Source organism: Typopeltis vanoorti, chromosome 23 (genome assembly GCF_054136105.1).
Source record: "Typopeltis vanoorti isolate ZY-2024b chromosome 23, IOZ_Tvanoo_1.0, whole genome shotgun sequence".
Taxonomy (NCBI): domain Eukaryota; kingdom Metazoa; phylum Arthropoda; class Arachnida; order Uropygi; family Thelyphonidae; genus Typopeltis; species Typopeltis vanoorti.
This window is the reverse complement of record NC_143571.1, coordinates 92,428,942-92,456,154: the sequence shown is the minus strand read 5'-3', so window position 1 is coordinate 92,456,154 and position 27,213 is coordinate 92,428,942. Positions and strand designations below refer to the sequence as shown.

At 37.2% G+C, this 27,213-nt stretch overlaps 1 protein-coding gene across 1 annotated transcript in view; it reads right to left on the bottom strand.

Moving 5' to 3' along the window:
* The window catches only part of beta-Man (beta-mannosidase), a 386,558-nt gene that overhangs the window by 122,274 nt on the left and 237,071 nt on the right, over nucleotides 1-27,213 (bottom strand). Inside the window, exon 9 of the mRNA XM_090413087.1 lies at nucleotides 14,118-14,200. Coding sequence (XP_090269213.1) covers nucleotides 14,118-14,200 — 83 coding nt within the window. The remainder of the gene's footprint in view (nucleotides 1-14,117; nucleotides 14,201-27,213) is intronic.

Below are 27,213 nucleotides of genomic sequence, written 5' to 3'. Positions count from 1 at the left end.
GATTTTAATTCCTTGCAAAGGCTACTGGATTCTACTAGACGCACAATATATTCGTATTACATTCAAGCCTTTGTGGAGTCCAAAAACTCATTGCAGGAAGAGGAACACTCACAGACCAATAACTATTATACCTTTTCTTTGAACCCATTCAATGTTGGAGCACTCACTACCCACTCTGGCAATGAATTTCATCAGTTCACCATCTGCCATGGAAAAAATCTCTTTTTTCACCTCTTTACTCAAATGACCTTTGTATAGTTTCCAGGATTGACCTCTCATTCTCGCATCACCCATTATCCTAAGAAATAATGAGTGATCTATGTATCTATTTGATAACTCCTCTCCCTAACTCATACAATTTAATGATATCATCATTCCTCCTATCCTACAAGCTCTGAAGACCACATTCTCTCAATTTGTTCCTCATACTTGATCTTCCAAAGTCTTGACAATCTTAGTTATTCACGTCTACACACACACACACACACACACACACACACACACACACACACACACACACACACACACACTTTCTCTCTCCGATGTTTCCTTATCACCAACATAGATGAATATTATTAGCCATTGTGGGTGAGAAATCACAGATACCATTTCCATGCTAGACATTAATTTCAAAACTAGTAAAATTTTTTTCCCCTTTGGGAGTGATGGCAAAATTATGCCCTCAACTAAGCACATTGAGAGTGTCTTATTACGAAGGTGGTCTGAAAAGTTCTTGGCCTCAACCATAGATGGCAACATTATCGACAATATTTATTTATTTATTTATTTTTCTAAGTTGATACATCTGTCATAAGCAACCCATGAGAAATTGCAGGTCATTCTATCAAGTAGTTTGTTTTATACAGTTATCTGAAGCAAAAATGTTGTCTGTGTTACATCCTGAATGAAGAACTTTATTAAAGAAATAATTCATTCAGGATTTAACAAGTCAGAAAAATCAGCTGAGAGAGAAAAACTTGTACTGGAGCAGAAGAACTAAAGTACTAACTGTAAATGGAAATAGAATTACCTCCTTTTAGTAGAATTGTAATGCCATGTAAAGAACTTCATCTATAAATTAGTATTATATGAAATGCATCATGTATACAATGAATGGGTAAATCAGATGTAAACAATAGTCCAAAGGTCACAGGCAGGCCTGAGGCATTGGCAATCTAGGAAAGCAACGCACATTCGGTTCCCGGAAGACGCTGCTATGATCTCGCGATGTGCTGAAGTTGCCATGGTCGATGAAAGTAGCAAGCAGGAAAAGATCACAGAAAAAAAGTAAGAGGGCGCTATCGTGGTAAGAACAGGATGCTAAAAGGGAGGGAAGTGAATGGAGAATAAAAAGGGTTTGCACCCCTTTCTCAGGGCTTTTTTCGCCTGTTTTCCTGGACGATGATTTGACTTCTCTTGTGGACCGGTGATTCCTGATGGTGTTTCGTGACGATAGTTCGATATTGGAGGGTACGCCTTTCCCTTTGATGTCTGAATTTCAGCCGATGCTAAAGCGTGAGATGAAGGCACATACTGCCTTCGCTGAAAGTACCAACGGAATACTATCGCATACGTACATTATTAACCAGCAGATATAATTGAGGATGGCCCAAAACAGATCGAGAATAGACGAGGGAAACTGATGACCATAGTGACCCACCACGTGGACGTTTCAGACGGACCTGGAGACCTTACCCCAAGAAATGGTAATGTACAGATTTTGTTGTATAACTACCCAGTCGGTAAAAGGAAAAGATCTTTGTTGTGTATTAAATGAGTATGGACAGTATTTAAGAACTTTAAGCGATTGTTTAGCAATGGCTAATGTCCATAAGACAAATTGCTAGGAATGATTATAGATGATTGTGTCTAGTTTAATATGCAAGACTAAAGGAGTATAATGTGTATATTATGTGTGCTAAATCTCTAACTCAAGAGAAGGATTTATTGTTCATACGTTAGAGTATTAACCAGTTTGATATAGCATGTCATTGAACTAATTGAAAGTGTATATTATGTCTTTAGATTCCAATAAACATATTTTTTCTTTTAAACCTGAGTTTTGCCTGTGATGTGAACCAAAACTACCACTCATTAATTCGAATCATAGCGGGGGGGGGGGGAGGAACTGAAAGAAAGGTATAACATGTTGTTATAGAGGTTACGACTGCAAACCAGAATTTACTTAGCCGCAGTAGAGCATTTAATTTATTCACCTATGTGCAACAAAGGTCTGGAAAAGTCTTCCTGAATAAGAGTCCATTCTATTCTAAGATATTGGCTGGTGCAGCATTAAAAAATAAATTTGTCAATATTTGAAGAGGAGACGGCCCCAGAAAGAAATTAGAGGATTCGTTTCTTTTAGCAAGAAATAACCTTAACAATCAGGGTAAGCACGTGAGTAAAATTAGGAATCGGCTAGAGATATAGAATTTACTTTCCTTATAGAATGAACACGTAAGAAGTGATACAGATATTAATCAGGGAAATCTTGTAAGTCTTGTAGTTAAAGTAAAGTTGAATTCATAGGGGATGTAAAGTTAAAATATTGTAGGAAGAGCAATGACATAAAAATGGCGCACACGGCGATACATAACTATGGTGGTGAGCCACTACAAAAATATAACATCTGCATCCCTTGAAATGGATAAAAGTGAGTATCGTGCGGTTATAAAATTCTCTGTAAAAGAAGGTTTAATGCCAAAAGAAATTCATTCGAAGTTCATAAAAGTTTATGGGTGCTCCACCTTCATTTTTGACAATTAAGAAATGGGCTGCCGAGTTTAAACATAGCCCTACCAGCCTTGAAGATGATCCATGAAGAACGTCCAAAAAGTGTAACAACGCCAGAAATCATTGATCAAGTACATGATATGGTATTGGATGACCAGTGACTCAAAGTGCGTAAAATTGCGTAAAAGAGACTATAGGCATTTCAAAAGAATGTGTAGGATACATTTTGCATGAAGAATTGCAAATGAAAAAGCTTTGTGCAAGATGGGTGCCACGCAGATCAAAAACGCACTCACACGAAAATCTCTGAACAGTGCTTGGAACGTTTTAACAAGACTAAAATTGATTTTGTGCATTGATTTATTACTGTGCATCATTTATTATTGTGGATCGATATATGAGACTTGGATTCACCATTACACAACAGAATCCAAACAGCAGTGAAAAAAGTGGACAAAAGCCAGTTGTTCAGCACCAAAGAAGACAAGGTCACGGCATTGGTGTTTTGGGATGCTAAACACATTCTGTTTATTAATTATTTTGAAAAAGATAAAACAATAATCAGGGAATATTATTCCGATCTTCTAAACAGACCAGATGAAAAAATTAATGAAAAAAAAACAGGTTTGCAGAAGGAAAAAAACCATCTTTCATCAGGACAATGCACCTGCCCATAAAGGTGTTTTGGCAATGGGAAAATTAAGGGATCTGCACTATGAATTGTTGGAACATCCACCCTATTCCCCAGATTTCGCTCCCTTTGACTTCTATCTCTTCCCAAAACTAAAACCCTTCCTTGCTGATCAGCGTTTTTCTTCGAATCAAGAAGTGATTGCAGCTATAGAGGGGTATTTTGCAGATCTTACTGAGAACCACTACAGGGATAGGGTAATGGTGCTGGAGCATTATTGGAATAAATGTATTAGTCTTAAGGGAGATTATGTAGAAAAATAAAAATAATTTTGAAATTATAAATTTTTTTTTTTTTCATTGTTAGGCTGAGAACTTTTCAGACCACTCTCGTATAATTTCATCATTAGATCTTTTCATAACTAATTTTCATGCCAAATTTGTTTGTTACAGTCATAATTCAATTCAGTTCAATATAATCTCAGATTCTGATAAGGTTTAATGCCACTTTCTTTTCATAATGTGATCTATACAAATGATGAATAAGAGTGGAGTTGCACCTTTCTGTTACACCTGATTTTACATCATCAAACTACCTTTTTGTATTTGCTTCAATTCTAATTGCTGACTTTCATCTTAAATTAATATGCATTGTTCGATATAATGTTCCATTTACACCGTAATACTCATAGTGTTCCAAACAGCTTAACTCTAAGCACTTTACCATATGCCATTTCCAGATCTACAAACTTAAATACAAAAGCTTGTTATATTATTATTATTATATGGGCACCTCTATGAAATCCCAAGACTCATCATGAGAGACTCAAATTATCAACATAATAGCTATCGTACCTCAACTTGAAAGCACTAACAGACAAAGCAATCATAACTGACACCCAGTTGAATTATTCAGAGCTCTCCAAGTGAAAAATCTAGCCCTCATGAAGATACTTCAGGCACAAACTTTGTTTGCTTACAATTGGATAAACAAAAATTTATTATAGTCTAACCAAGTGGAAAAAAACTTCCAACATCTTTCTCTAAATCCAGAGTAATTTAATAATAAGGTGAGACACCTTTTGGCAACTTGTATAGGTAAATATGACTTCTCCATTACTTCCACCTTAATATCACCACCTCTGGGTCTGGCTCCCACTGATGAGACCTCAATAAAGATCGAAACCGATCTGGGTAGTGGCCCTTCCCTTAATGCAATGCATTATAAATGTCAACAAGGAGATGTGCTTTGCATTATGGGAGATACTAAGACAGGGGGTGATGAGATCTTGGTCCACCTTTACCATGAGTTGCCTCACTCCTGAAGATACTTCAGGAGCAAACTTTGTTTGTTTACACTTGGATAAAGGATTAAACTAAAATTTATTATAATCTATACCTCAGACCCTTGCTACCACACTCTTACCCAATTGCCTATCAACCAACTTCTGCAATCTACAAATCCTTAGTCTATCCTCACAGGGAGCATTCAACAGACCACTCACCTCTGGATCCGCTCCACCACTTCCTCATTTCCCAGAAACCCAGGTGAGCAGACCTGAGCACAGTAATCCAGATGTGGTTGTATCAAGGCTTTATAAAGTGGAATGACAACTTTCTATCTCTGCTTGTTAGTGTGTTCTTCAATAACTAAGTAATCCTGTTAGCTTCTCTGGCTACTTTAGCAATATACTCTATAAACTTGAACTCTCTTTTTTTCTGCTTTTCCCAAATCTCTTGCTTCATCAATTTCCTGAGAATAGTCGGTCCCCTCAATCTGATACATAGCTTGCAATCTTTGTATCCCAAAATGCATAACTTTATATTTTTCCACATTACATTGACATCCATTATGTTTTGCCCATACTGTCAGCCTATTTAAATCATCCTGCAAGCTCTTTACATTCATTATGATTAACTATTACTCTACTCAAACTTTGCATCATCAACTAACAACTGAATATCCACCTTCAAATTATTTCCTATATCATTTATGTACAAATTAAATAGCAGTGATCCAAGTATAGAGCCCTGTAGCACACCACCAGTCACCTGTCTTCCTCTAGATTCTGCTCCTCTATATAACTAGTCTTTGGTACCTGTCCATCATCCACTCATTTATCCATATCACCAGTTTCATATCCATGTCCATTTGTTGCAGTTTACATAATAGAGTTTCATATGGTATCCTATCAAACACTGTCGCAAAATCTAGCAGTTTCATCATGTAGCCATTTCCTTTATTCAACTCAGCTGTCACACTATTATAAAGAGTTAGAAAATAACAAGGCACGACCAACCTCTCACAAAGCCATGTTGCTACTCATAGTGTCTCATATTCCAGATGTTTGCAGGAAGGGAAGAAAACCATTCTCTGTGAAGAGAGTAAGACTGGACTATTAATTTATGCAAACTCCAACCTTGTGTGCTGTATTCATTACTTAAGTAACACAGCTTCCATGCACTGGAAAATTCTTAAGCATGCATAGTGGTGTATTATGTTGCAGTTTACATAATAGAATTTCATATGGTATCCTATCAAACACTGTTGCAAAATCTAGCAGTTTCATCATGTAGCCATTTCCTTTATTCAACTCAGCTGTCACACTATTATAAAGAGTTAGAAAATAACAAGGCATGACCAACCTCTCACAAAGCCATGTTGCTACTCATAGTGTCTCATATTCCAGATGTTTGCAGGAAGGGAAGAAAACCATTCTCTGTGAAGAGAGTAAGACTGGACTATTAATTTATGCAAACTCCAACCTTGTGTGTTGTATTCATTACTTAAGTAACACAGCTTCCATGCACTGGAAAATTCTTAAGCATGCATAGTGGTGAACTGTGGGTGAAACCTTAAAAAACAAGGAATAGCACCATTATCTCTGGATCTTAAAAGAAATGCTACCTATTCCAAAAAAAAAAAAAAAAAGCTTTGGTTTTATTCTTAGTTTTTCAAATTTATTCACCTTTGAAAGTAATGATTCAGTGTGAGTTCGGATATCACTGTGCACACATCTATGAAGAGAAGACATGCTAGGAATGTTTTTGCCGGTATTACTCCCCCAATCAAAGAATCAGATTGGATAGTAAACTAATTTTATTGATTACTCGACTAGTTTCATGAAACCTTTTGTTTGACATCATCAAGAGAATTACATGAATAAATTAAAAAAGAGGTAATAACAGTTAACATACATAATGAAAATATTTAAACATGAATAACAATGGAAAGTACATATTTGCTATGGTGCTGGTTCATTGCCTGCTGTATACTACTGGTAACTATGTGATTGTCATGTTAAAGTAGAGAAGACCAGACATGATGGAGTGTCAAGGAGAGAGTGCCTCTCCACTTGGACTGCCACACATAATTGTGGTTCAGATGGATTGATTCTCACTGGACACCCATCTCTCACTTAGGCTCCAAGAAGCTACTGTAAACTGGTAATGGACACACCCCAGTAAACTATGTCAATCCACGGGCTAAACTAAGTGAGGGTAGCCAGATATGGTGATCTCAAGCAGCGACTGTATTCAGTGAATCAGCTGAATACAGTCGCTGCTGATTCAGCTGATTCACTGAATACAGTGAATCAGCTGCAAACAGCATCTGTACTCCATGTTAGGAGCAGCTGAATTCAGGTCAAGGAGTGGTGGTTGACACCCGATGAAACTTAACCATTGAAACTGAATAAACTCAAACCAACCTAAAGATGCATGCCGGCTCGACCGTCACCTGGTCAAACAAGGGTTGTGCCCACTATTAGGGAATCAAGATAGTGAAGGTGAAAAATATGTTACTGGAACAAAACATCACCTAGTAGACAGGAAAAACATAAGCATAGGAACATGGAACGTAACAACCCTTCACCAGGAAGGAGCATTGGAAATACTACTGCATGAATTAGACAACTACAGATGGGAAGTGATTGGACTCTGCAAAACCAGATGGACTGGAAAAGGAGAATTTCACATGGACAATACAAAATTTTAACTTCAGGCATGAAGGACAACAAACACCAAGAGGGAGTAGCACTTATATTAAAACCAAAGGCTCAAAACTCTCTATTGTCTTACAATCCTATCTCACCTAGGATAATTAAAGCAAGATTTAAAACATCAGTTGGATCATTGACTATTATTCAATTATACTCACCAACTTCAACATCATCAGAAGAAGACATTGAAGAGTTCTATACAGATCTGCAAAAAGCAGTATAGCAGACATCAAGTCAAGATCTCCAAATAGCACCTCCATAGCGCAATTGGAAGAACGACGGTACGTTGCGTCCTTCGATTAGAAAAGTCCTAAGTTCGATTCTCGTCATGACGGGAGGAATCTTTATATGGACTTTTTCAATTGAAGGTGAGTTAGCTGATCTCATACAAGAGGTAGCAGGGTTTTTTCTCCTGGAAACTCGGATTTTTCATCCCACATACAGACAAATCGGCCGTTTAGAACACACACAATTTACAGACAAAAATACTAGCTGTGGTGGTGGCAGTAGATGGCGTTGATTTAGGTGAATGGAAGTAGAGGGTCAGTGCAATAGTAGATGGAGTATTGTATAGTAAGTGTCCTCCCGCGATGAAGTCTTCGGACTCCTTGGAGGTGTCACGAATAATAATAATTGTAATGGAGGAATTAAGTGCAAAAGTAGGCAAAGAGTGGGATACTTGGCCAAGAGTAAATGGGCAATTTGGGTATGGAGAAAGCAATGAATGTGGTGAAAGACTGCTAAGCTTCTGCTCAAATAATAGACTAACAATAACCAACACTTTCTTTAAACAATCAAGAATATGATAGACTATTAAAATATTGTAAACCAAAGATGGAAATCAAGTATTCTAAATTGCAGATCCTTTGCTACAGACTATGGATCAGACTATAAGCTATCATTAGCAAACCTAAGAATACAGTTAAAATCTGAAAGCACTTTTAGAGTCAAAAGGAGACTGAATGTAAAAAAAACTACAAGACAACAATATTCTAAGAAAATATCAACGAGAACTAGATAACAAAGTAAGCCATATAAAGAACTAGCATTAGGAGAAGAACAAGCAGGTTTCAGACCAGGATGAAATGCAAAATGGCAGAGAAGCTATCAAAAGAAAATAACGTCCATGGATAAACAAAGAGACCAAATTAGTAAGACACGGACAACAAAAATAATAATGATCAAAAACAAAGAGTGACAACTAACTGAAAGTAAAACAAAAAGAATGGCCAGATGGGAAAGAATACTTTGGAGACTTATATACACGCTGGCCTGGTTGGCATATAGTCACTCTCCAGCCAAAAAGGCTGCTGGTTCAAACCTAACATTGGGCATGGATGTTTGTGATTATCTGTGAAAACTACTTGTGGTGGTTGGCGGTAGATGGCATTAGTGTAGTTGCAGTGATTGTGGTTGGTGGAGATGGAGAGGTAGAGTACGTGCGTTCCCTCGATGAGTCCTTCGACTCAGTGGAGGTGTCATGTGATAATAATAATAATAATAAAAATGTGAAGTAAAAGGATTTTGCTGGCCTGGTTGGCTGAGTGGTTAGCGTATAGGCTCTCCCACGAAAATGTTGCGAGTTCGAATCCCGCCGTGGGCATGGATGTTTGTGATTGTCTGTGAAAATACTAGTGGTGAGATGGAGAGGAGTAGATTTTACTCCTCCCTGGAGGAGTAAAATTAATAATAATAATAATAATAATAAAAAACAGCTCTCAGGATATTACTATTCCAGCCACTGAAATGGAAGAGGAAACAAATATCTTTACCAACGAAATAACAGCACAGCAGAGATAAACTTAAAATTAGGAAAGCACCTAGTATTGATCAAATACACACAGAATTCTTAAAAGCAGGAAAGGAACAACTTTTGGAACCATTAAAAACATTATTTGAAAGGATCTACAAAAATGCAGTAATACCTACTGATTGGACCAAATCAGTTATAACTCCTATATAGAAAAGGAGCTAAAACAGAATGCAATAATTACAGCGGCATTAGCCTTCTCAGTATTCCAAGCAAGGTTTTTACGAAAGTACTTCAAAAACAATTAAGACATATAAAGAACTAGTATTATAGAAAAACAAACAGGTTTCAGACCAGGACAAAGTACAACTGATCAACTATTCACCTTAAGACAGCTAATAGAAAAGACACTAGAGTATAACCAAAGTTGCTATATAAATTTCATTGACTTTCATCAGGCATTTGATTCAATCTGTAGAAGAGAACTATGGGAAACCATGAAAGAATTTAGAATTCCCAACAAAACTATAAGAACAATAAAGAATCTATACGAAAAATCTGAAAGTGCAGTATGAGTGGAGCTCACCTTAACCAACTGGTTCCGCAGAGAGTGGAGTAAGACAGGGATGCAATCTGTCACCAGACCTGTTCAATCTTACACAGTAAGAAGAAACCAGTAAAGCCTTAAACAAAGAATACTCCAGAATCAAAATATATGGGAAAAATAAAAGAAATTTAAAATTTGCAGACGACATTGCATTATTTGCAAGCACGGAAGAAAAACTACAATGAATTTCTGTGGATTAAACCTAAATATAGACGAAACAAAAATGATGCAAATAGGAAAAAAAAACACCAATCTGAAAACTGAAATTGATAGTAAGAATTTTTTCTTTTAGATGTGCACGGTGATCCGAGTACATTTTTGAAAATTATGAAGAAAACTACCGTGTTTGAGTAAAACTTTAGTTTAATATAACTAAACTCTACATTTGACGTTTCGACCTTTATATCAAGGTCATCTTCTGGAGCATATGCATTATATACAGAGAACAAACTACACTACAATCTATCTAGTTTGTTAAAGTTACTGACCAATCTTTACAACAATTGTTGGCCTGACCTCTAGTGAAAAAAAGAGGTGAATGGGGAGGTTTTGGAGGTTTCAGGAGATTAGAGATCTTGTTATTATTATTATGATGATTAAGGCCTCCACGCAGTCACAATACTCTTCATGGAAGGCTCAGTCTAGAAAATACAGTCTATCATACAACTCCTTGAACTCGCCACTCTATCAGGCAATACATTCCATGGTTCAAATACCCTGACCAAGCAAAGAAACCACTCCTTACCTATTACTCACAACTTCCAGGGATGGCCCATGGTCCTCGCTCCTTCCTCCATTCCACCAAACAAAAGAACACCCCAGTGGCAACTGTGTAACTACCTGTCATACCACTCCACAATGTCCATTGCATCAGTCACTCAATTCTCATTTTTATCAAACATGTCCTTCTTCCACAATCATTTCTCCTTCTACTAGCCACATGACGAGAGAAATCTTTAGGATTTTCTTTGTACCTCAGGACCAATCTCTTCTCTTCTCATATTCCAGTTTTGTCTCTTCTCTTCTCTTCTCATATTCCAGTTTTGCCTTCCTTACCATACTACCTACTCTCCTGGCCTCAGTCTTATATTCTTCATGCATCTGCTCTCCCTTCCATAACCTCTTTTTTACCTGCAGTTCCCATTTGATATTGTTTGCAATTCACTTTGTTGCTAATAAGTATTCCTTCACAAGTTCTCAAGCACTGATGATATCTTACTCTTTCAATTGTCCATTCATGGAACTGCCCTAAACTCATTTCTATTATTATAATCACCTGCCTTGTAATTCCACGTGCACTCCTTTCTCTTTGATACTCTTGCTTGTCTATTCATCTTCCAAGTCAAAACCACATGGTCACTCATTCCAATCATGGGCAGAGATGCCATTGCAGTTATAATCAGATCTTCTGTTGATATGACTAAATGCCAAACTCTTGAACCTTGTGTTCTTTCTACTACATCTAAGACATTTGTCCCTCAAGAATTGCAGAAATTCCATTCCTTTACTACTACTACTAGTTGCAGTTTCATCTTTCCAATTTTTACTGCTGTAGTTAAAATCTCCCATAACAATCATAACTGCCTAAACATCTTTTGATCTTCACACTTTATGCTCCCTGGCTTATGGCACCACCCCACTAAATATCATGTTCTGCCCACCTCTACTTCACACCATACATTCTCAAAACCATTAGTTATATATATATATATATATATATATACAGTCGGGTCTCTTTTTATGCGGCAGATACGTTCCACGGAAAACTGCATATAAAAAATCGTACAAAAAAGACCTAACTTACGTTGAAAAATTAGGGATATGTTCCGTACTTTTCTAAAACTGCATAAAACCAAAGCAATGAATAAAAATAAACTTAAAATTGCAATAAAAGTTTATAAAAATTCAGGAAAATAAGAATGCCTAAGTTTGTTTTAAAGCTTTATTCATTTAATTTTATTGAAAAGTAACAAATTTTTTTTTTTTTACATTTTTTCATCAGCATCATCATCACTATTAGACAATATTTGGCAACGTTTGCGAACTGGTACGAAATCACTTTCATCACCAGAAGAGATAGTCAGTGCATCAGATCTGTATGGTAAAGGCAATGGTTCTTCACAAACAGAATTAGCTTCACCCTCGTTCTGTGCCGAAAATTGTCAGAAGACAATGATTACATTGTCTTCTGACAATGTAATCAGTGATTAAACTTTGTGATGATAATTTAATAATTTTTTATATAGCTTGCGATATCCAGACATACAGTTCTCCGGCTCACGTTGGAATTTAAAGGCTCGTTCAGAATTTGTGTCATTAGCAAGAAAATGATTTTCCAATTTAGCACAGTTCAAGACCTTCTCGAATTATATTTGCAGTGAGGGGGACAGGTTTTTCTTTGCAGTGAGGGGGACAAGTTTTATCATTTTCTGGATCTTCGACAATATCTAAAGTTAATCGACATCCAATAATATCATCATCGCATAAGGCATTATCCACAAGAAATTCGTCTACATCATTCTGGCTAAATGTATCAAAACCTTCTCCACCAATTTTCCTGTGCCAAAGTAATGATTTCAACTAATAATGTAGATATTTGCATGGTTACACTGTTTGCAACACATCCAGGCCAAGCTGCTTTCCAGCAGGCATTTAAAGTTTGTGGTCTTATTTCAGCGACAGCAGATGCAACATGATTTAAGCAGTCCAAAATAAAAAAATTTTTCCAAGCGTCAGTTACTGTTAATGATTCATTTTCTAGTTTATCCAATATAAATGGAAAAGTGTGCTTAACGAAATATTTTTTAAAAGTAGCAATTATGCCTTGATCTAATGGCTGAATAATGCTTGTTCACACTACCTGCATATTTGGATGTTCTAAATGTTCTAAATAATACTTAATTTTAATAAAAATTAGGTATTATTTAAAAACTCCCATGTTACTTCTCTTAAAAACTATTACTTTTATGGCTATTTTGCCTGCTTCTGTTTAGGAGTGCCCCTGTTTTAATGTCATTGGCTTTTCACTCAAGAATTCTTAGGGCATTGTAGATGTATTTAGAGACAAATATATGTAGCATAATAGAAGAAAATTCGCACATACCTTTTCTTGGATGTTGTTGCCTGTCTTCTTTCTTCAATATGTATACTTTTATTGTTATGGTGTTGAAAGGGGAGTGGGGTCATCCAATGTATTAGTAGCTGTTTTAGATCTTAGAGATCGATTTACTAGGAGGGGTTTCAACATTCAATTTCCTGATGCATTGCTACAAAGTAACAACGCTACTCGATCTTTGCGTGCTTTAAACCTACTTACTTTTTTCTCAGGCTTTGTAATGTAAGGTTCGACTAGGCATTTTCTTCCAAATCAATCCTGTTTCGTCAGTGTTAAACACTTGATCGGGACAATATCCACCATCTTCAATAATTTTCGCTGCTTCTTCATATGCTGCTGCAACCTCGCCTGTAATCTTCACGTTATGAAGTGCATTTCTTTTTAAAAACCCAGTTAACCATCCTTTGCTAGGAAAATTCTTTATAAGCCTGGGAAGGGGAAGTAGACAGCTCCAACTGCTTCATCTGTTCATAAAATCGAAGAGCATTTTGTTTAATTAAATAACCACTTATAAGAATTCTTCTTTGAGTTAATTCTTCAATCCAAATTACGAGCGTTCGTTCCGTTTTTTCTAATAATAAAGCATCTCTTGAGTATGATGATAATTTGGCACGTGGTTTTGTGCCAGAAATGACAGATTTTTTTATTGTGACTTCCTTCTTTTTAATTGTTTTTATAGTAGATTTGCCTAAATTAAAATGTTTACCAATCACCGTAGATCCCTCTCCTTTTGCTAAGAGATCTAAAATTGCAATTTTCATTTCCAAAGAAATTGCTTTTCTTCAGTGCTTTTTTTTCTCTATTGGGCCAAATTAAATCTTTAAAATAAAAATTAGCAAAATTTAGACTTTCGCTGTTCATTATGCACAATGGTACATAAGTTCTGAAGTTATGCACTGCATAACTTCAAATACACATAAAAAAGATATGCATAAAAAGAGACCCGAATGTATATATAAATTTATTTATTAATATACATAATACTTTTACAATTCCCTGAAATTTGGTAACATAACTGAAAAATTTCATAAATTCCCCAGACTTGGTAAAAAATCTGATAAAATGGAACGTGGCCTTACTTTTATTAATTCTTACTAAAAACATTTTATTGTTTACACTTTTAAAGTCTAAGTTCAAAGTTGCAAAATATCAATTTATCCGCAGGAGCCAAGGTAGACCATCACCAATTAGTTCTGCTATTAAATTTAACCAAATATACTGACCAATTATCTAAAAAATTTAAAGATTTTAAGATTATGATATTAACTCATGACAACTTACCACCAACTAGAAGCCAATGCAGCTTCATTTTCATTATTTCCAGCCCAAATTAGTATTGAAGGATGATACTGTAGATGACGTACCTAATGCAAAGCAAGTACACTCTGTATGTTGTATAAATGATTTGAGTCTGTGGAGCATTGAAATATTTTGTACTTACCTAAATTTTTGCAAGATTATTTAAATAGTACATTTCGTTTTTAATAGATAATAATAATGGAAAAATAATTCTTCACATTATTCAGGTTATTCAGGAAGTGTTTTTGATGTCAGTGATGCAATAGAGAAATAATGGTCATGGCTTCCTTCTTCACTGAGTTTTAGCATGAGAGATTTCATACACTGTAATGTGTTCTATGTACTCATTGCCAAGAACACATGGTTTATAATACAAAAGCGAGAGTGGAGAGAAGAGCATGTCAGAAATGTTTTGTGTGTGAATTCAAGAAATGCAAGTCATGTGGAAAGTGGGAGAATGAAATAAATAATATAAATCAGGTAAGGCAAGATAGCAAAAGTGTTGTAAAGAATGTGGAAGGGGTGAACAACATTATGCAAAATATGAATGAGAACATTATTATTATTAAATTATTATTATTATTATTATTAAACAAGACCTCATGGAGTCAAAGACTCATCTAGGAGGTCCTTTTATCTCACACACATCTCATCATACCGGGTCTTAAACACATTCAAACTCCTTGCAGACACCACACTCTCAGGCAAGGCATTCCAATCATTCACAACTCTGCACGAAAAAAACCTGCCTCTCACTCCCCTACTCACACCCTCTTTATACAGTTTCCAGGGATGACCTCTGGTTCTCCCCTGATCTCCCACTATTCGCTGTAGAACTTCTCCACCATTGATCCTATAGCAACCCCTTACCAACTTGTAGGTCTCTATCATATCTCCCCTCTTCCTTCTCTCCACTAGTCTCTGCAAATTACATCTTTTCAATCTTTCCTCATACTCGACATTCCAGAGGTCAGAAACTACCTTAGTCAGTCGCCTTTGGACCCTTTCCAACATCTCCTCATCCTTCTGAAAACCAGGTGACCAAATCTGGGCACAATAGTCCATGTGTGGCCTAATCAAAGCCTTATACAATGGAACAAGAATCTCCCTACTTCTACACGTCAGTGTCCTCCTCATCATTCCCAGAAGTCTTTGTGTTGTCTTCACAATTTTGGCGATGTGACCCCTAAATTTTAGATCTTTATCCACTATCACTCCCAGATCTCTTATTTCCTCTACTTCCAACAATATATTCTTACCAAGCATAAATTCTGCATCCCATCTTTGTTTTCCAAATTTTAAAACCTTACATTTTGCAACATTGAACTCACACCCCCATTTGCTTGCCCAATCACTCAATTTATTCAAGTCTTCTTGCAAGGCCACAACATCTTCACTACTCTTTATGGTTCTTCCCAACTTTGCATCATCTGCAAACAACTGAATATCTCCATCCAAATCTTCGCCAATATCATTAATATACAAGTTAAATAGTAATGGCCCTAAAACAGATCCCTGAGGCACTCCACTAGTGACTTTCCTTTTCCTGGATATTGCACCCCCATACACAACTTGTTGATACCTATCAGATAGCCAGTCTCCAATCCAATGCACTAATCTAATATCCAACCCCATCTGCTCTAGTTTGACTGTCAACTTATCATGAGGCACTCTATCAAAAGCTTTTGCGAAATCCAAGTATATTACTGTGTATCCTTCTCCTCTGTCCAAGGAAGCAGTCACTTTATTGTAATAAGTAAGTAGATTACTAAAACACGACCTCCCTTTAGCAAATCCATGCTGTCCATCAAAGATTATACCATTGTTGTCAACCCAACTCTGGATTCTAGCTCTCACAAGCTTCTCCAACAACTTAACCACAACACCCGACACACAGATAGGCCTATAGTTTGATGCTTGAGTTCGATCACCTCCTTTATGAAGTGGCACAGTTGAGATAATGTGGATGATGAGATGAATGTATGGAGTAAAACAGCAAGCTTATGTGGCATCATTCACATGAAAAATGTGAGCTAGACTGACTGGAGAAACAATTGTTGTGAGATATATCAGGAGGAAGAATGAAAGAAAAAAAAAATAAATGAGGAAAGTATGAAAGCACAAGAAACTGAGAGTAAGCAAGAAATTTGTGTGGAGATTCAATGATCTGGTATACTTATGAGAAAGTGACTAAAATATGTTTTCCAGGTTTGAAGATAAAGGATGTTCTGTAGGTATGCAGAAGGAAAGTGCAAGAATTCTGTGTTTTGAGCGACATCAATGATTTGAAATGTGAGAAATATGCGATAAGAGAAGATATGAGAGATTCTGATAGAAAGAAAAAAATAAGAGTGAGAAATAAAGACTGTGAGTCAGCAGCTTCGCTATAATAGGAATGAGTTGAAAAGAAGGACCATTATAATAGAGGGAACAAGAGGTTCAAAGAGTTTTGGATATAGTCATAGCATCAGAAGAGCTGATAATAAGTGAGATGACATCTCTCCCAACAGCTGGAGAGAGTGACCATGTGGTTTTGACTTGGAAGATGAATAGACATGCAGGAGTATCAAAGAAAAGGGAACACATGTAGAATTATAAAGCAGGTGATGATAATAGTCTTAAATAATCAACTTGGGACATTTCCATGGAGAGCAGAATTGGAAGGCCAGGATATCATTAGTGCTTGGGAAATTGTGAAGGAATATTTGTTAGCAGCAATAGTAAGCTGCATTCCACGAGTGAAGAAGAGGACACAATTTGGTGTAAAGTGCATGAGAAACAATATTAAACAGGAACTACAGTTGAAAAAGAGATTATGGAACAGATATCAGGAGAGGGGGTGAAGGGCAGATGCACGAAGAATATAAGACACAGGCCAGGAGAGTGACTAGTATGGTGAGCAAGGCAAAACTGGAATATGAGAAGAGAATGGCACTAAGATCGAAAGAAAATCCTAGGGAACATTTTAGCTATATTTTAGCAATGTCATTCTTCCAAAATCATTTCTTCTCCAGTAAGAGAAGAAATGATTTTGGAAGAATGACATTGCAGGATAAAAATGGGAATAGAGTGACTGATGCAGAGGACATAGTGGAGTTGTATGAGCACTTTATTAGAGTATTTCATCCTGGAGAAGAAGGTTTTAATATTAGAGGGATAGGACAGGTTCAGGGTTTAGAGGTGCAAGAGGAGAGAGAATGTTCCAAATACTGAGTACTCAGGATGTCAGTAAAGCAGTGGGACTGGATGGTATTTCACTACAGGTTTTGAGAGAATGTGCTAAAGAACTGACAGCTCCGTTGACCTGGCTCTTCAATAAGTCTGGCTGCGGGAAAGGTACCCAAGGAATGGAAGGAAAGTAAGATAGTGCCATTGCACAAGGGGGGGGGGTAGCAGACTGGATGCATCTAGTCTGCTACCCCCCCCCCCCATAGGCCAGTTTGTGTATCATCAGTAGTTGTTAAGGTCTTAGAGAAATCAGTGAGGGACCATATACAGTGTTGGGTAGATGAGAGTAATGTTATCTGTGAGAGTCAACATGGATTTGTTAAGGGGGCACTCTTGCTTTAGTAATATGATTGCCTTTTATAATAAAGTGACAAGAGCAGTTGATGAGGGAAAGGCATATACTGCCATTTTTTTGGATTCTGCAAAGGCATTTGACAGGGTGCCACATAATGAGCTGATATTTAAGTTGCAGCAAATGGGTTTAAATGTTGGGTTAGTCAACTGGATTCAGGATTAGCTGTCTGATAGGCATCAGAGAGCCATGTATGGTAGGGCAATATCAAGGAAGCAGAAGGTTACAAGTGGGATTTCCACAGGGCTCAGTACTGGGACCTGTATTGTTCAACCTTTATATCAATGACATTGTCAATGGATTGCAAGGGGATATTCAGTTGTTTGCAGATGATGTGAAGTTGGGAAGGGTTATCAGTAATAGGGTACATGTGGCAGTCCTGTAAGAGGATTTGGATAAACTAGACAGATGGGTGAGTGAGTGGTTGTATTGGTTTAATGCAGCAAAATGTAAAGTCTTGTAAAGTAAAGTAATCGATTGGAGGAAGTAGGGGAGATAAGAGATCTGGGGATGATGATTGATAGAAAACTAAGAGCATACTGCAAAGGTGGTGAAGGTAACCCAGAGGATTGCTGCAATACTCAGAAGGACACTGTCCTGCAGAGATAAAAGATTTATCATTCCATTGTTTAAGACCCTGATCAGACCACACTTTGACTGTTGTTCTCAAATTCGGTCCCCCAGGATCTGAAGGGGATAAATTAATTCTGGAAAGGGTACAGAGGCAGATAAAGATAGTTTCAGGACTGTACAATGTCGGTTTCCTCCAGTGATTGACTGTACAATCACTGGAGGGAAGTCAAGTTATTTCTTATAATATTTTTGAATGAAAGAAGAAAATATAAAAATGTGGTTAAAGAAGATGATATGGCCAAATACAAATATGGCCACATCTTAAAAATCAAATTACAAGAAAATGTAGACAAGCCAAAAAAAGAATACCTGGAAGACCAATGTAATAACATAGATTAATTATTTAAAAAGGAAAACATACAGAGAGCCTATAAAGAAATTAAGAAATTTACTTTCAAATTTAATAAGAAGAGCAAAAACAATGCCATCAAAGATGAAAATGGAAAATTACTCATAGAATTTGAGGATATATTAAATTGATCAAAATTATAAGGGATAGATGGTATGGACATATACTTTGGCATGCTGCACTTGTGAAAAGAATAACTGAAGGCAAAATAGATGGGAAAAGATGCAGACCAAGGAAAAGCTTTGTTGACTAAGTCAAAGAAAGCATGGGTCTAGGAGTTACCAGGAGATTAAGAATAAAGTCGATGACAGAGAATGGAGGAAATTGTTGCTGAGCTACCAGAACCAAGACTGATGCAACTGATGATGAATATTTTCAAAAAACGGTATACTCAGTGATACTGAATGTTTAGTCATTTTTGAGGTTATTAGTAAGTTTTATGGAGAAAGTTATTGAAAGCAAAATGGTGGTTCAAACTAGGTTCAGACGTGAGATGCAAAAATCACGTGTAGTGAATGGTGTGGAATTTTCAAACAGTGTTCATTGTTGAGTGTCATATGTATGTATCTGTGGGCAAATGTGGCAGACATGTTTATTGAGCAATTGAATAAGAAAAGGGATACTTAAGGGTCAAAGGTATATAACTGAGAGGAGACCTCCACATAGCCTTTAAAGGAATTCAGAGAACCGATCACAGCTTCTGACCTAATGTCCAATTCTAACCTTCTCGTGGTGCACCCTGTTAGGTATCTACCTGGATACGGAATGAACGAGAATGGGCTGGAAATTTGGGATTTAGTAGAACAAATTGCATTCTTAATGGATTAAACCAAAAAAAAAAAAAAATGATCGTACAACATGACAGAATTTCATGTGGCTGGGGCGCTGCCTGGTTAAACAAGGCCCCCATTGTTTTCTGCAGGGAACCAGGGCAAACAGCGAAAACTCAGCTACTAGAATAAATTCTGAAACACACCCCCAACCCAACATCAGCAGAGTTCAAGATCAGTACTATCGACATAAGAAGCCTGAATGGCAAAGAAATGGAGCTAGCCAAGGAATCAGATAAATACCAGATCGACATAATAGCAGTGACTGAAACAAAAAAGAAAAAAACTGGTGCGATCTTTCTGAGCAATAAACACAAAATGTTATATTCGGGCAATGACAATCAAGGAAAAGAAGGAGTAGCCATAGAATTCAACTAAATACGAGGCTAATCTTCTTGAATGGTAGGCAGTCTCAAGTAGAGTAATGTGGGCAAATATGAGAGTGGGAACTGAACAATGAGACTTATTTGTGCCTATGGTCCCACAGAAGGTTCTACTAAGGTAGAGGAATTTTTTGAGGCTTTAGAGAAAGCAACTGACACAATGAAAAAGGAAAAGTTGGTCCTTGTTGGGGATCTAAATAGCAGAGCAGGAAATGATTGTCAGACATACAAAAATATTTTGGGAAAATTTGGAGAAAAGAGCAAAGCTAATAATAATGGCAAATATCTGTTGGATTTCTGTTCAGGACAAGGACTGGTTATTACTAACACAATGTTCCAACATAAAAATGTCCACAAATTCACATGAAGAGAAGAGACAAGGGTTAAGAAAAGTCTCATTGACTATGTTATTGTTGATAGTGATGTTTTCTCCTTGGTGCAGGACAGCAGAGTGTAGAGAGAATTTGAAATTGGAAGTGATCACCATTTAGACTTAAGCAGGATAAAATTGAATTTCATATTGAAAAGAATAACACGTAAGAAAGTTTTAAAGCGAATAAAAGTTGATCAGCTCTCAGATGTGAGCAGCTGAACTAATTTGAATGTCTCAATCATATCACACCTTTCCACCTATCAACCAGTTTCTGTAATCACAAATCTTCGACCTGTTCTTGTAAGATTCATTCCATACACCTGCTACCATCTTGGTCACTCGCCTCTGGATCCTCTCCACCTTCTTCCCATCACCAAGAAATTCTGGTACCCAGTTTGCATGCAGTAGTCAAAATGGGGTCATATCAAGGCTTGATAAAGAGGAACAATAATAATAATTATTATTATTATTATTCCAGGTAACTCCAAGGAGTTGACAGACTCATCGAGGGAGGCCCTAACATCATATCAAGAACAACTATTCGACATTCACACAGAATCTATCATACCTTGCCTTGAACTCATTCACAGTCGTAGCACCCACAACAGACTCTGGCAGCTTATTCCACTCATTCACCACTCTCCAAGTAAAAAAACCTAGCTCTAACACCCTTGTCAACCACATTCTTGCCCAGCTTCCATGCATGGCCACTAGTCCTCCCACCACCAGTCCTATTTTCAAAAATATCTTCTGGATTAATCTTATAGAACCCCTTCAGTAATTTGAATGTCTCAATCATATCACCCCTTTTCCGCCTATCGACCAATTTCTGCAACCCACAAATCTCCAACCTATTCTCATAAGGTTCATTCCACAGACCTGCTATCATCTTGGTCACTCATCTCTGGATCCTCTCCACTTCCTCCCCATCATGAAGAAACCCTGGTGCCCATAACTGGGCACAGTAGTCCAGATGGGGTCTTATCAAGACTCGATACAGAGGAACAACAACTTGTTTGTCTCTGCATGTTAAAGTATTTTTCAGAAGCCAAGTGATTTGATAAGCTGATTTAGCCACTTTTGCAATGTGACCCCCAAACTTCAATTCCCTATCCACCAACACTCCCAAATCTCTGGCCTCATCAATCTCCTGGAGTACGGTTCCACCAATGTGATATACTGCTGCTATTCTTTTCACGCCAAAGTGTATAACCTTACACTTTGCCACATTAAATTGACATCCATTTTTCCTAGTCCAGTCCTCCAAACTATCCAAATCATCCTGCAAAATTTTGACGTCCTGTGCATTCGCTATTGCTCTACCCAACTTTGCATCATCAGCAAACAAATGAACAGTTCCTCTCAGATCCTTTCCTATATTATTAATAAACAAATTAAACAGCGGTCCAAGAACAGAACTCTGCGGCACACCACCAGTCACAGGCCGTCTTTTGGACTCTACTCCTGAATAAACTACTGAATTTTTTCTGAAATACTCAATTATGAATGATATGTTAGCAAAAATGTGAGGAGAAAGGAGTGCAGTTTGTTAATGTGTGGAATGAGTTTGAAAGACACACTGAACTGTATAAAGCGATGGACTGCATTTGAGTGGTTTCGGTGAGAATCACTTGGAGAGACTGCTGCTGGTAGGTAGAGAAGTGAGTGCAGAGAATGAATCTGATCAAGAGAGAAGCAATGTGGAAGAATGAGAGAGTAAGACAGGAGAAACTGAAGAGGTGGTTATGAATGAAGAAGTGAGAGAACAGGTGTACAAGACAGACAGGGGAAACAGGGAGGCTCGGGGTGGACAGAGGAACACAGGGTGAGAAATGTAGATGCTCCAAGAGGATGTGACTGCATGTGCAGAAAAAAGATAAGGGGGTGACCTGGATTCAAGGGAAAACAGTTGAATTTGAAGAAGGTTCTAAGATGAATAAGGAGGAAAAAAAATGGCTCGCATTAAACACGGACATGTCACATCAAATAATTGGTATCAGTAGAACTAGCTATAAATCCATGAATAAGCTGCTGTGTTTGTATACAAATACTAGAAGCGTAAGAAACAAGGCAAATGAAATGATTGCATCAATTGACTGTGTTCACCCAAGAATTGTTGGAATAAGTGAGACATGGTTGAACGAGGATGACATCCTACAGGTATAGAGATGGAAGGGTATGATGTGTTTCATGAGGATAGAAAGGGGGAAAAAGGGAGGTGGAGTGGTATTGATGATAAAGAAAGAGTTATGTCCATACAAAGTAGAGATGCAAGAGGGAAATAATGCCAGTGGTTTTGAGGCAGTATGGCATGAGAGATGAAGAGAATGAAGTAATTAGTCAGATGTTGTTATAGATCTGGTAATGTGAATGGTAGTGACTATGAAATATATAATCAAATTAGCCAAACAAAAGGATGATTCATTATGGGTGATTTTACTTATGACAATATAGACTGGGATGATGAGATAGCAACTGGAAGTAAAAATGAGATTCTTGAGTTTCTGAGGGACAACTACCTCAGACAGTATGTAACAGAGGGCACACGAGGATTGAGGGTCTTGGATTTGATCATCCCATCAGTGGATGTAATTATAAATGAGGTGTCTAATCACCCACAAATTGGTAAGAATGACCATGAGGTGATTTCCTGAGTGGATGCCAGCAGAGTGAGAACCTCCACAAGAAAACAGTATATGTAGAAAGTTTTTTTTTACCTTGGGTATAATATATGTTAAATATACCAAGCTATTTTAAACCTTTTTTAAAATAGCTTGGTGTCTTTAACAAAAACAGTATATGTCGAACTATAAGGCTGATGTTTATCAGGAGTTCGGGAGACAGCTTGCAAGTGTAGCATGAAAAGAGATAAATCCAGCTTGGGAGATATTCAAGAACTATGTAGTAGAAGCAATGTCTAAATGTATTCCAAGAGTTAGAAGGTTAAATAAGGTAGGTTTCACACCTATGGATGAAAGAAGAGATTAAGCATGTGATACAGAGGAAAAAGGAATTATGGGGGCAGCATAAGAGAAGTGGTAATAACTAATTCCATGAGAATTACAAATACCAGGCAAGTAGGGTGACTTAGTTGGTAAGGGTAGCAAAAGTGAAGTATGAGCAGCAGTTAGCTAATGAAGCCAAAAAGAATCCTAGGGAGTTCTTTCAATATGCAGCCAGCAAAAAAAAAAAAAATTTGTGGGAGGATGACATTGACTGGATAAAATGGAATAAGAACAACTACTGCGGATGATATATTGGAGATACTTAATGAGCAGTTCATAAAGGTCATTCATTCTTGTAAATGTGATATTATAGATAGTTTGTGAGCAGTTGATGATGTGGAGGAGAGCAAGTGCTGTAAGTGAGCAAGAGGTATATGAGGAATTGAGCAAACTGGATGTTAATAAGGCTGTGAGACTTTATAATATATCACCACACATTCTGAAGGAAGGTGCCAGGGAGTTACCATCTGACTTGACATATTTTCATCATCATCAAATTCCTGCCATGTACCCACAAGGGGTGTACAGGATATGACAGTACTACATGAAAAAATTATATCATTACTAACTTCCTACCTACAATTTTCCTCCAAATCAGTCTATTACTTGTCAAGACTCCAACATTATCAGATCTTACATTTCTATCGTCTAAGGCACTTTGACCAGTATTAATCCACCTATATCTTGGTCTTCCTCTGGGTCGTTTTGCTGTCAATCTGGCAGAGAACACTTGTTTTGCTAATCTTTCATCACCCATTCTGTTTAGGTGACCACCACCTGAGATTAGCTCTGCTAACACATTCCTGGATGCTGACAATATCAAGTTCTTTCCTAATATCCTTGTTTTTAATATGATATTGCCATTGATGCCATCTGTTCACGCCTATAATCTTTCTCAGGCCTCTCATATCTGCGGTCTCTAGTCTTTGATCAAATGTTTTACTTCTGACCCAGCTCTCAGATCCATAAGTTAAAACTCGTTTGAACACTGTCTTGCATACAGCTAATTTAGTGTTCCAACTAATTTCTCTCTTATTCCATATGAATTTATTCAACTGACTTCCCACCATACCAGCTTTGCTCATTCTGTTGTCTATTTCTATATTTAATTTACCATCTTCAATAAAAATCGTGCCTAAGTAGCTGAAATGTGTTACTTGTTCCACGGGTTCTCCATTCACAACACAGTTCACATTTTCAATGATTCTGCCTATTTTCACTGTCTTTGTCTTTTTATTGCTGACCTTCATACCATATCTATTACAACAGTTATTCATTTTAGTCAGAGAATCTTGCAGACTTGTAGCAGATTTATTTAGAAGTATAACATCGTTTGCATAAAGCAAAGAGGTGACATTAACATCTCCAATTTTGATATCATGTTTAATACCACTTTCCTTCATAATGTGATCCATATAGATAATGAATAACAGAGCGGATAATGTACATCCTTGTCTCACACCAGATTTAACATTAAATCATCTTCCTGTACTTCCTTCAATTCTAACTGCTGACTTACGACTCAAATAAATACTAAGTATTGCTTGATATAATGCCTCATTGACATCATATAACTGCAGCGTATTGAATAGCTTCTCTCTTGGCACCTTATCATATGCCTTTACCAAATTGACAAATCTTAAATACAGATCTTTGTTATATTCCCATGCTTTCTCGACTATTTGTCGTAAAGTGAAGATCTGATCCTGACAGCCTCTGTTTGGCCTGAATCCAGCTTGTTCTTCACCAAGCTTTTCTTCCACAGTTCTTCTCAACAGTTTCTCAAGTATACTTGTATAGATCTTGCCAGGAACACTCAGTAGGGAAATACCTCTGTAATTCTCACATTCAGTTTTATTTCCCTTTTTATATATGGGTACTATGAGAGTTCTACTCCAATCATCGGGAATTCGTCCCTCTGTCCAGGCTTTCTGAACGAATATCATCTACTCCAGCTGCCTTTCCACATTTCAAGCCTTTGATGGCTTTTTCTACTTCAAGTATGGATATGTATTCCTGACTGCATATCTGGTCAGTGTTTTTTACCACTGTGCTGTCATCACTGCTTGTTTCATTTAGCAGTTTTTCAAAGTAATTAATCCATACTTCAAGGATATCTTTTTCTCCAGTTTTCATGTCATCTTTATCATCTCTAACTCCTTTTACAGCACTCTTTCCTCCATTCCTAAGCTTCTTCAACAATCTCCAGAATATTTTGCCACCTTCTTGAGATTTATTTTCTATATTCTTGCCAAAGTCCTCCCATGACTTTTGTTTAGCTAGTTTTAAACAGTGTTTAGCATTCTTGCATTTGTCTCTATATTCTCTAAGAGCACAAGCTGACTTATTTGACAGGAACTTTTGATATGCTTTCTTCTTTTCCTTCACTGCCTCTTTAACTTCCTGTGTCCACCAGGGAGTTCTGATTTTTTTATCCTTGCAGACAACCTCGCCACATGCCTCTCTGGCAGAATCAATCAATGTTTTCTTCAGAGTTTGCCACTGAATCTCCAAGGTTTGATTCCTGTTCTCAAACTCTTTCATTTTTTCTTCAATAATCTTTGTGCATTTTAGTCTACAGTTCACATCTGAGAGCTGCTCAACTTTTATTCACTTTAAAACGTTCTTACATTTTATTCTTTTCGATATGAAATTCAATTTTATCCTACTCAAGACTAAATAGTGATCACTTCCAATTTCAAATCCTCTGTACACTCTGGTGTCCTGCACTAGGGAGAAAACATCACTATCAACAATAACATAGTCAATGAGACTTTTCTTATTCCTAGCCTCTTCTCTCCATGTGAATTTGTGCACATTTTTATGTTGGAACATGGTATTAGTAATAACCAGTCCATGTCCTGAGCAGAAATCCAACAGATATTTGCCATTATTACTAGTTTTGCTCTTTTCTCCAAATTTTCCCAAAATATTTTTGTATGTCTCACAATCATTTCCTACTCTGCTATTTAGATCCCCAACAAGGACCAACTTTTCCTTTTTCATTGTGTCAGTTGGTTTTTCTAAAGCCTCAAAAAATTCCTCCACTTCTACCTTAGTAGAACCTTTTGTGAGACCATAGGCACAAATAAGTCTCATTGTCCAGTTCCCCATTCTCATATTTGCCCACATTACTCTACTTGAGACTGACTTCCATTCAAAAAGATTAGCCTGATATTTTGTGTTGAATACTATGGCTACTCCTACTTTTCCTTGATTGTCATTGCCTGAATATGACATTTTGTATTTATTGCTCAGAAAGATCTCACTAGTTTTTGTCTTTTTTGTTTCAGTCACCCGTATTATGTTGATCTGGTACTTATCTAATTGATCAGCTAGCTCCATTTCTTTGCCATTCAGGCTTCTTACATTGATAGGACCGATCTTTAACTCTGGTGATGTTGAGTTGGAGTTTGTTTTCAGATTTATTCCAGTAGCTGACTTATTGCTGTTCCCCCTGGTACCCTGGCGAAAACAATGGGGGCCTTGTTTATCCAGGTGACGTCCCAGCCGGCATGAAATTTTGTCATGTTGTACCATCAATTTAAATAAGTATTGCACTCAATTGAGTTACAAAGGAGTGGAAGGAGGACAAGATTCTGTTGCTTCATAAGAGGGGTGATACAACTCAAGCATCAAATTATAGGCCTATCTGTGTGCGTGCGTGCGTGTGTGTCAGGTGCTGTGGTTAAGTTGTTAGAGAAGATGTAGATTCAGCCCTTCATGGAGTCAAAACAATCATCGGGGAAGTCCTTCATAAGAAACACAAAGTCTATCATAGCACTCCTTGAATTCATTGACTGTTCTTGCTTTCACCACTCTATCAGGCAATGCATTCCATGGTTAACCACCCTCCATGCAAAGAAACCACTCCTCACAGCTTCGTTTCGTAACTCCCAGGATTGGCCCCTTGTCACCACCATAC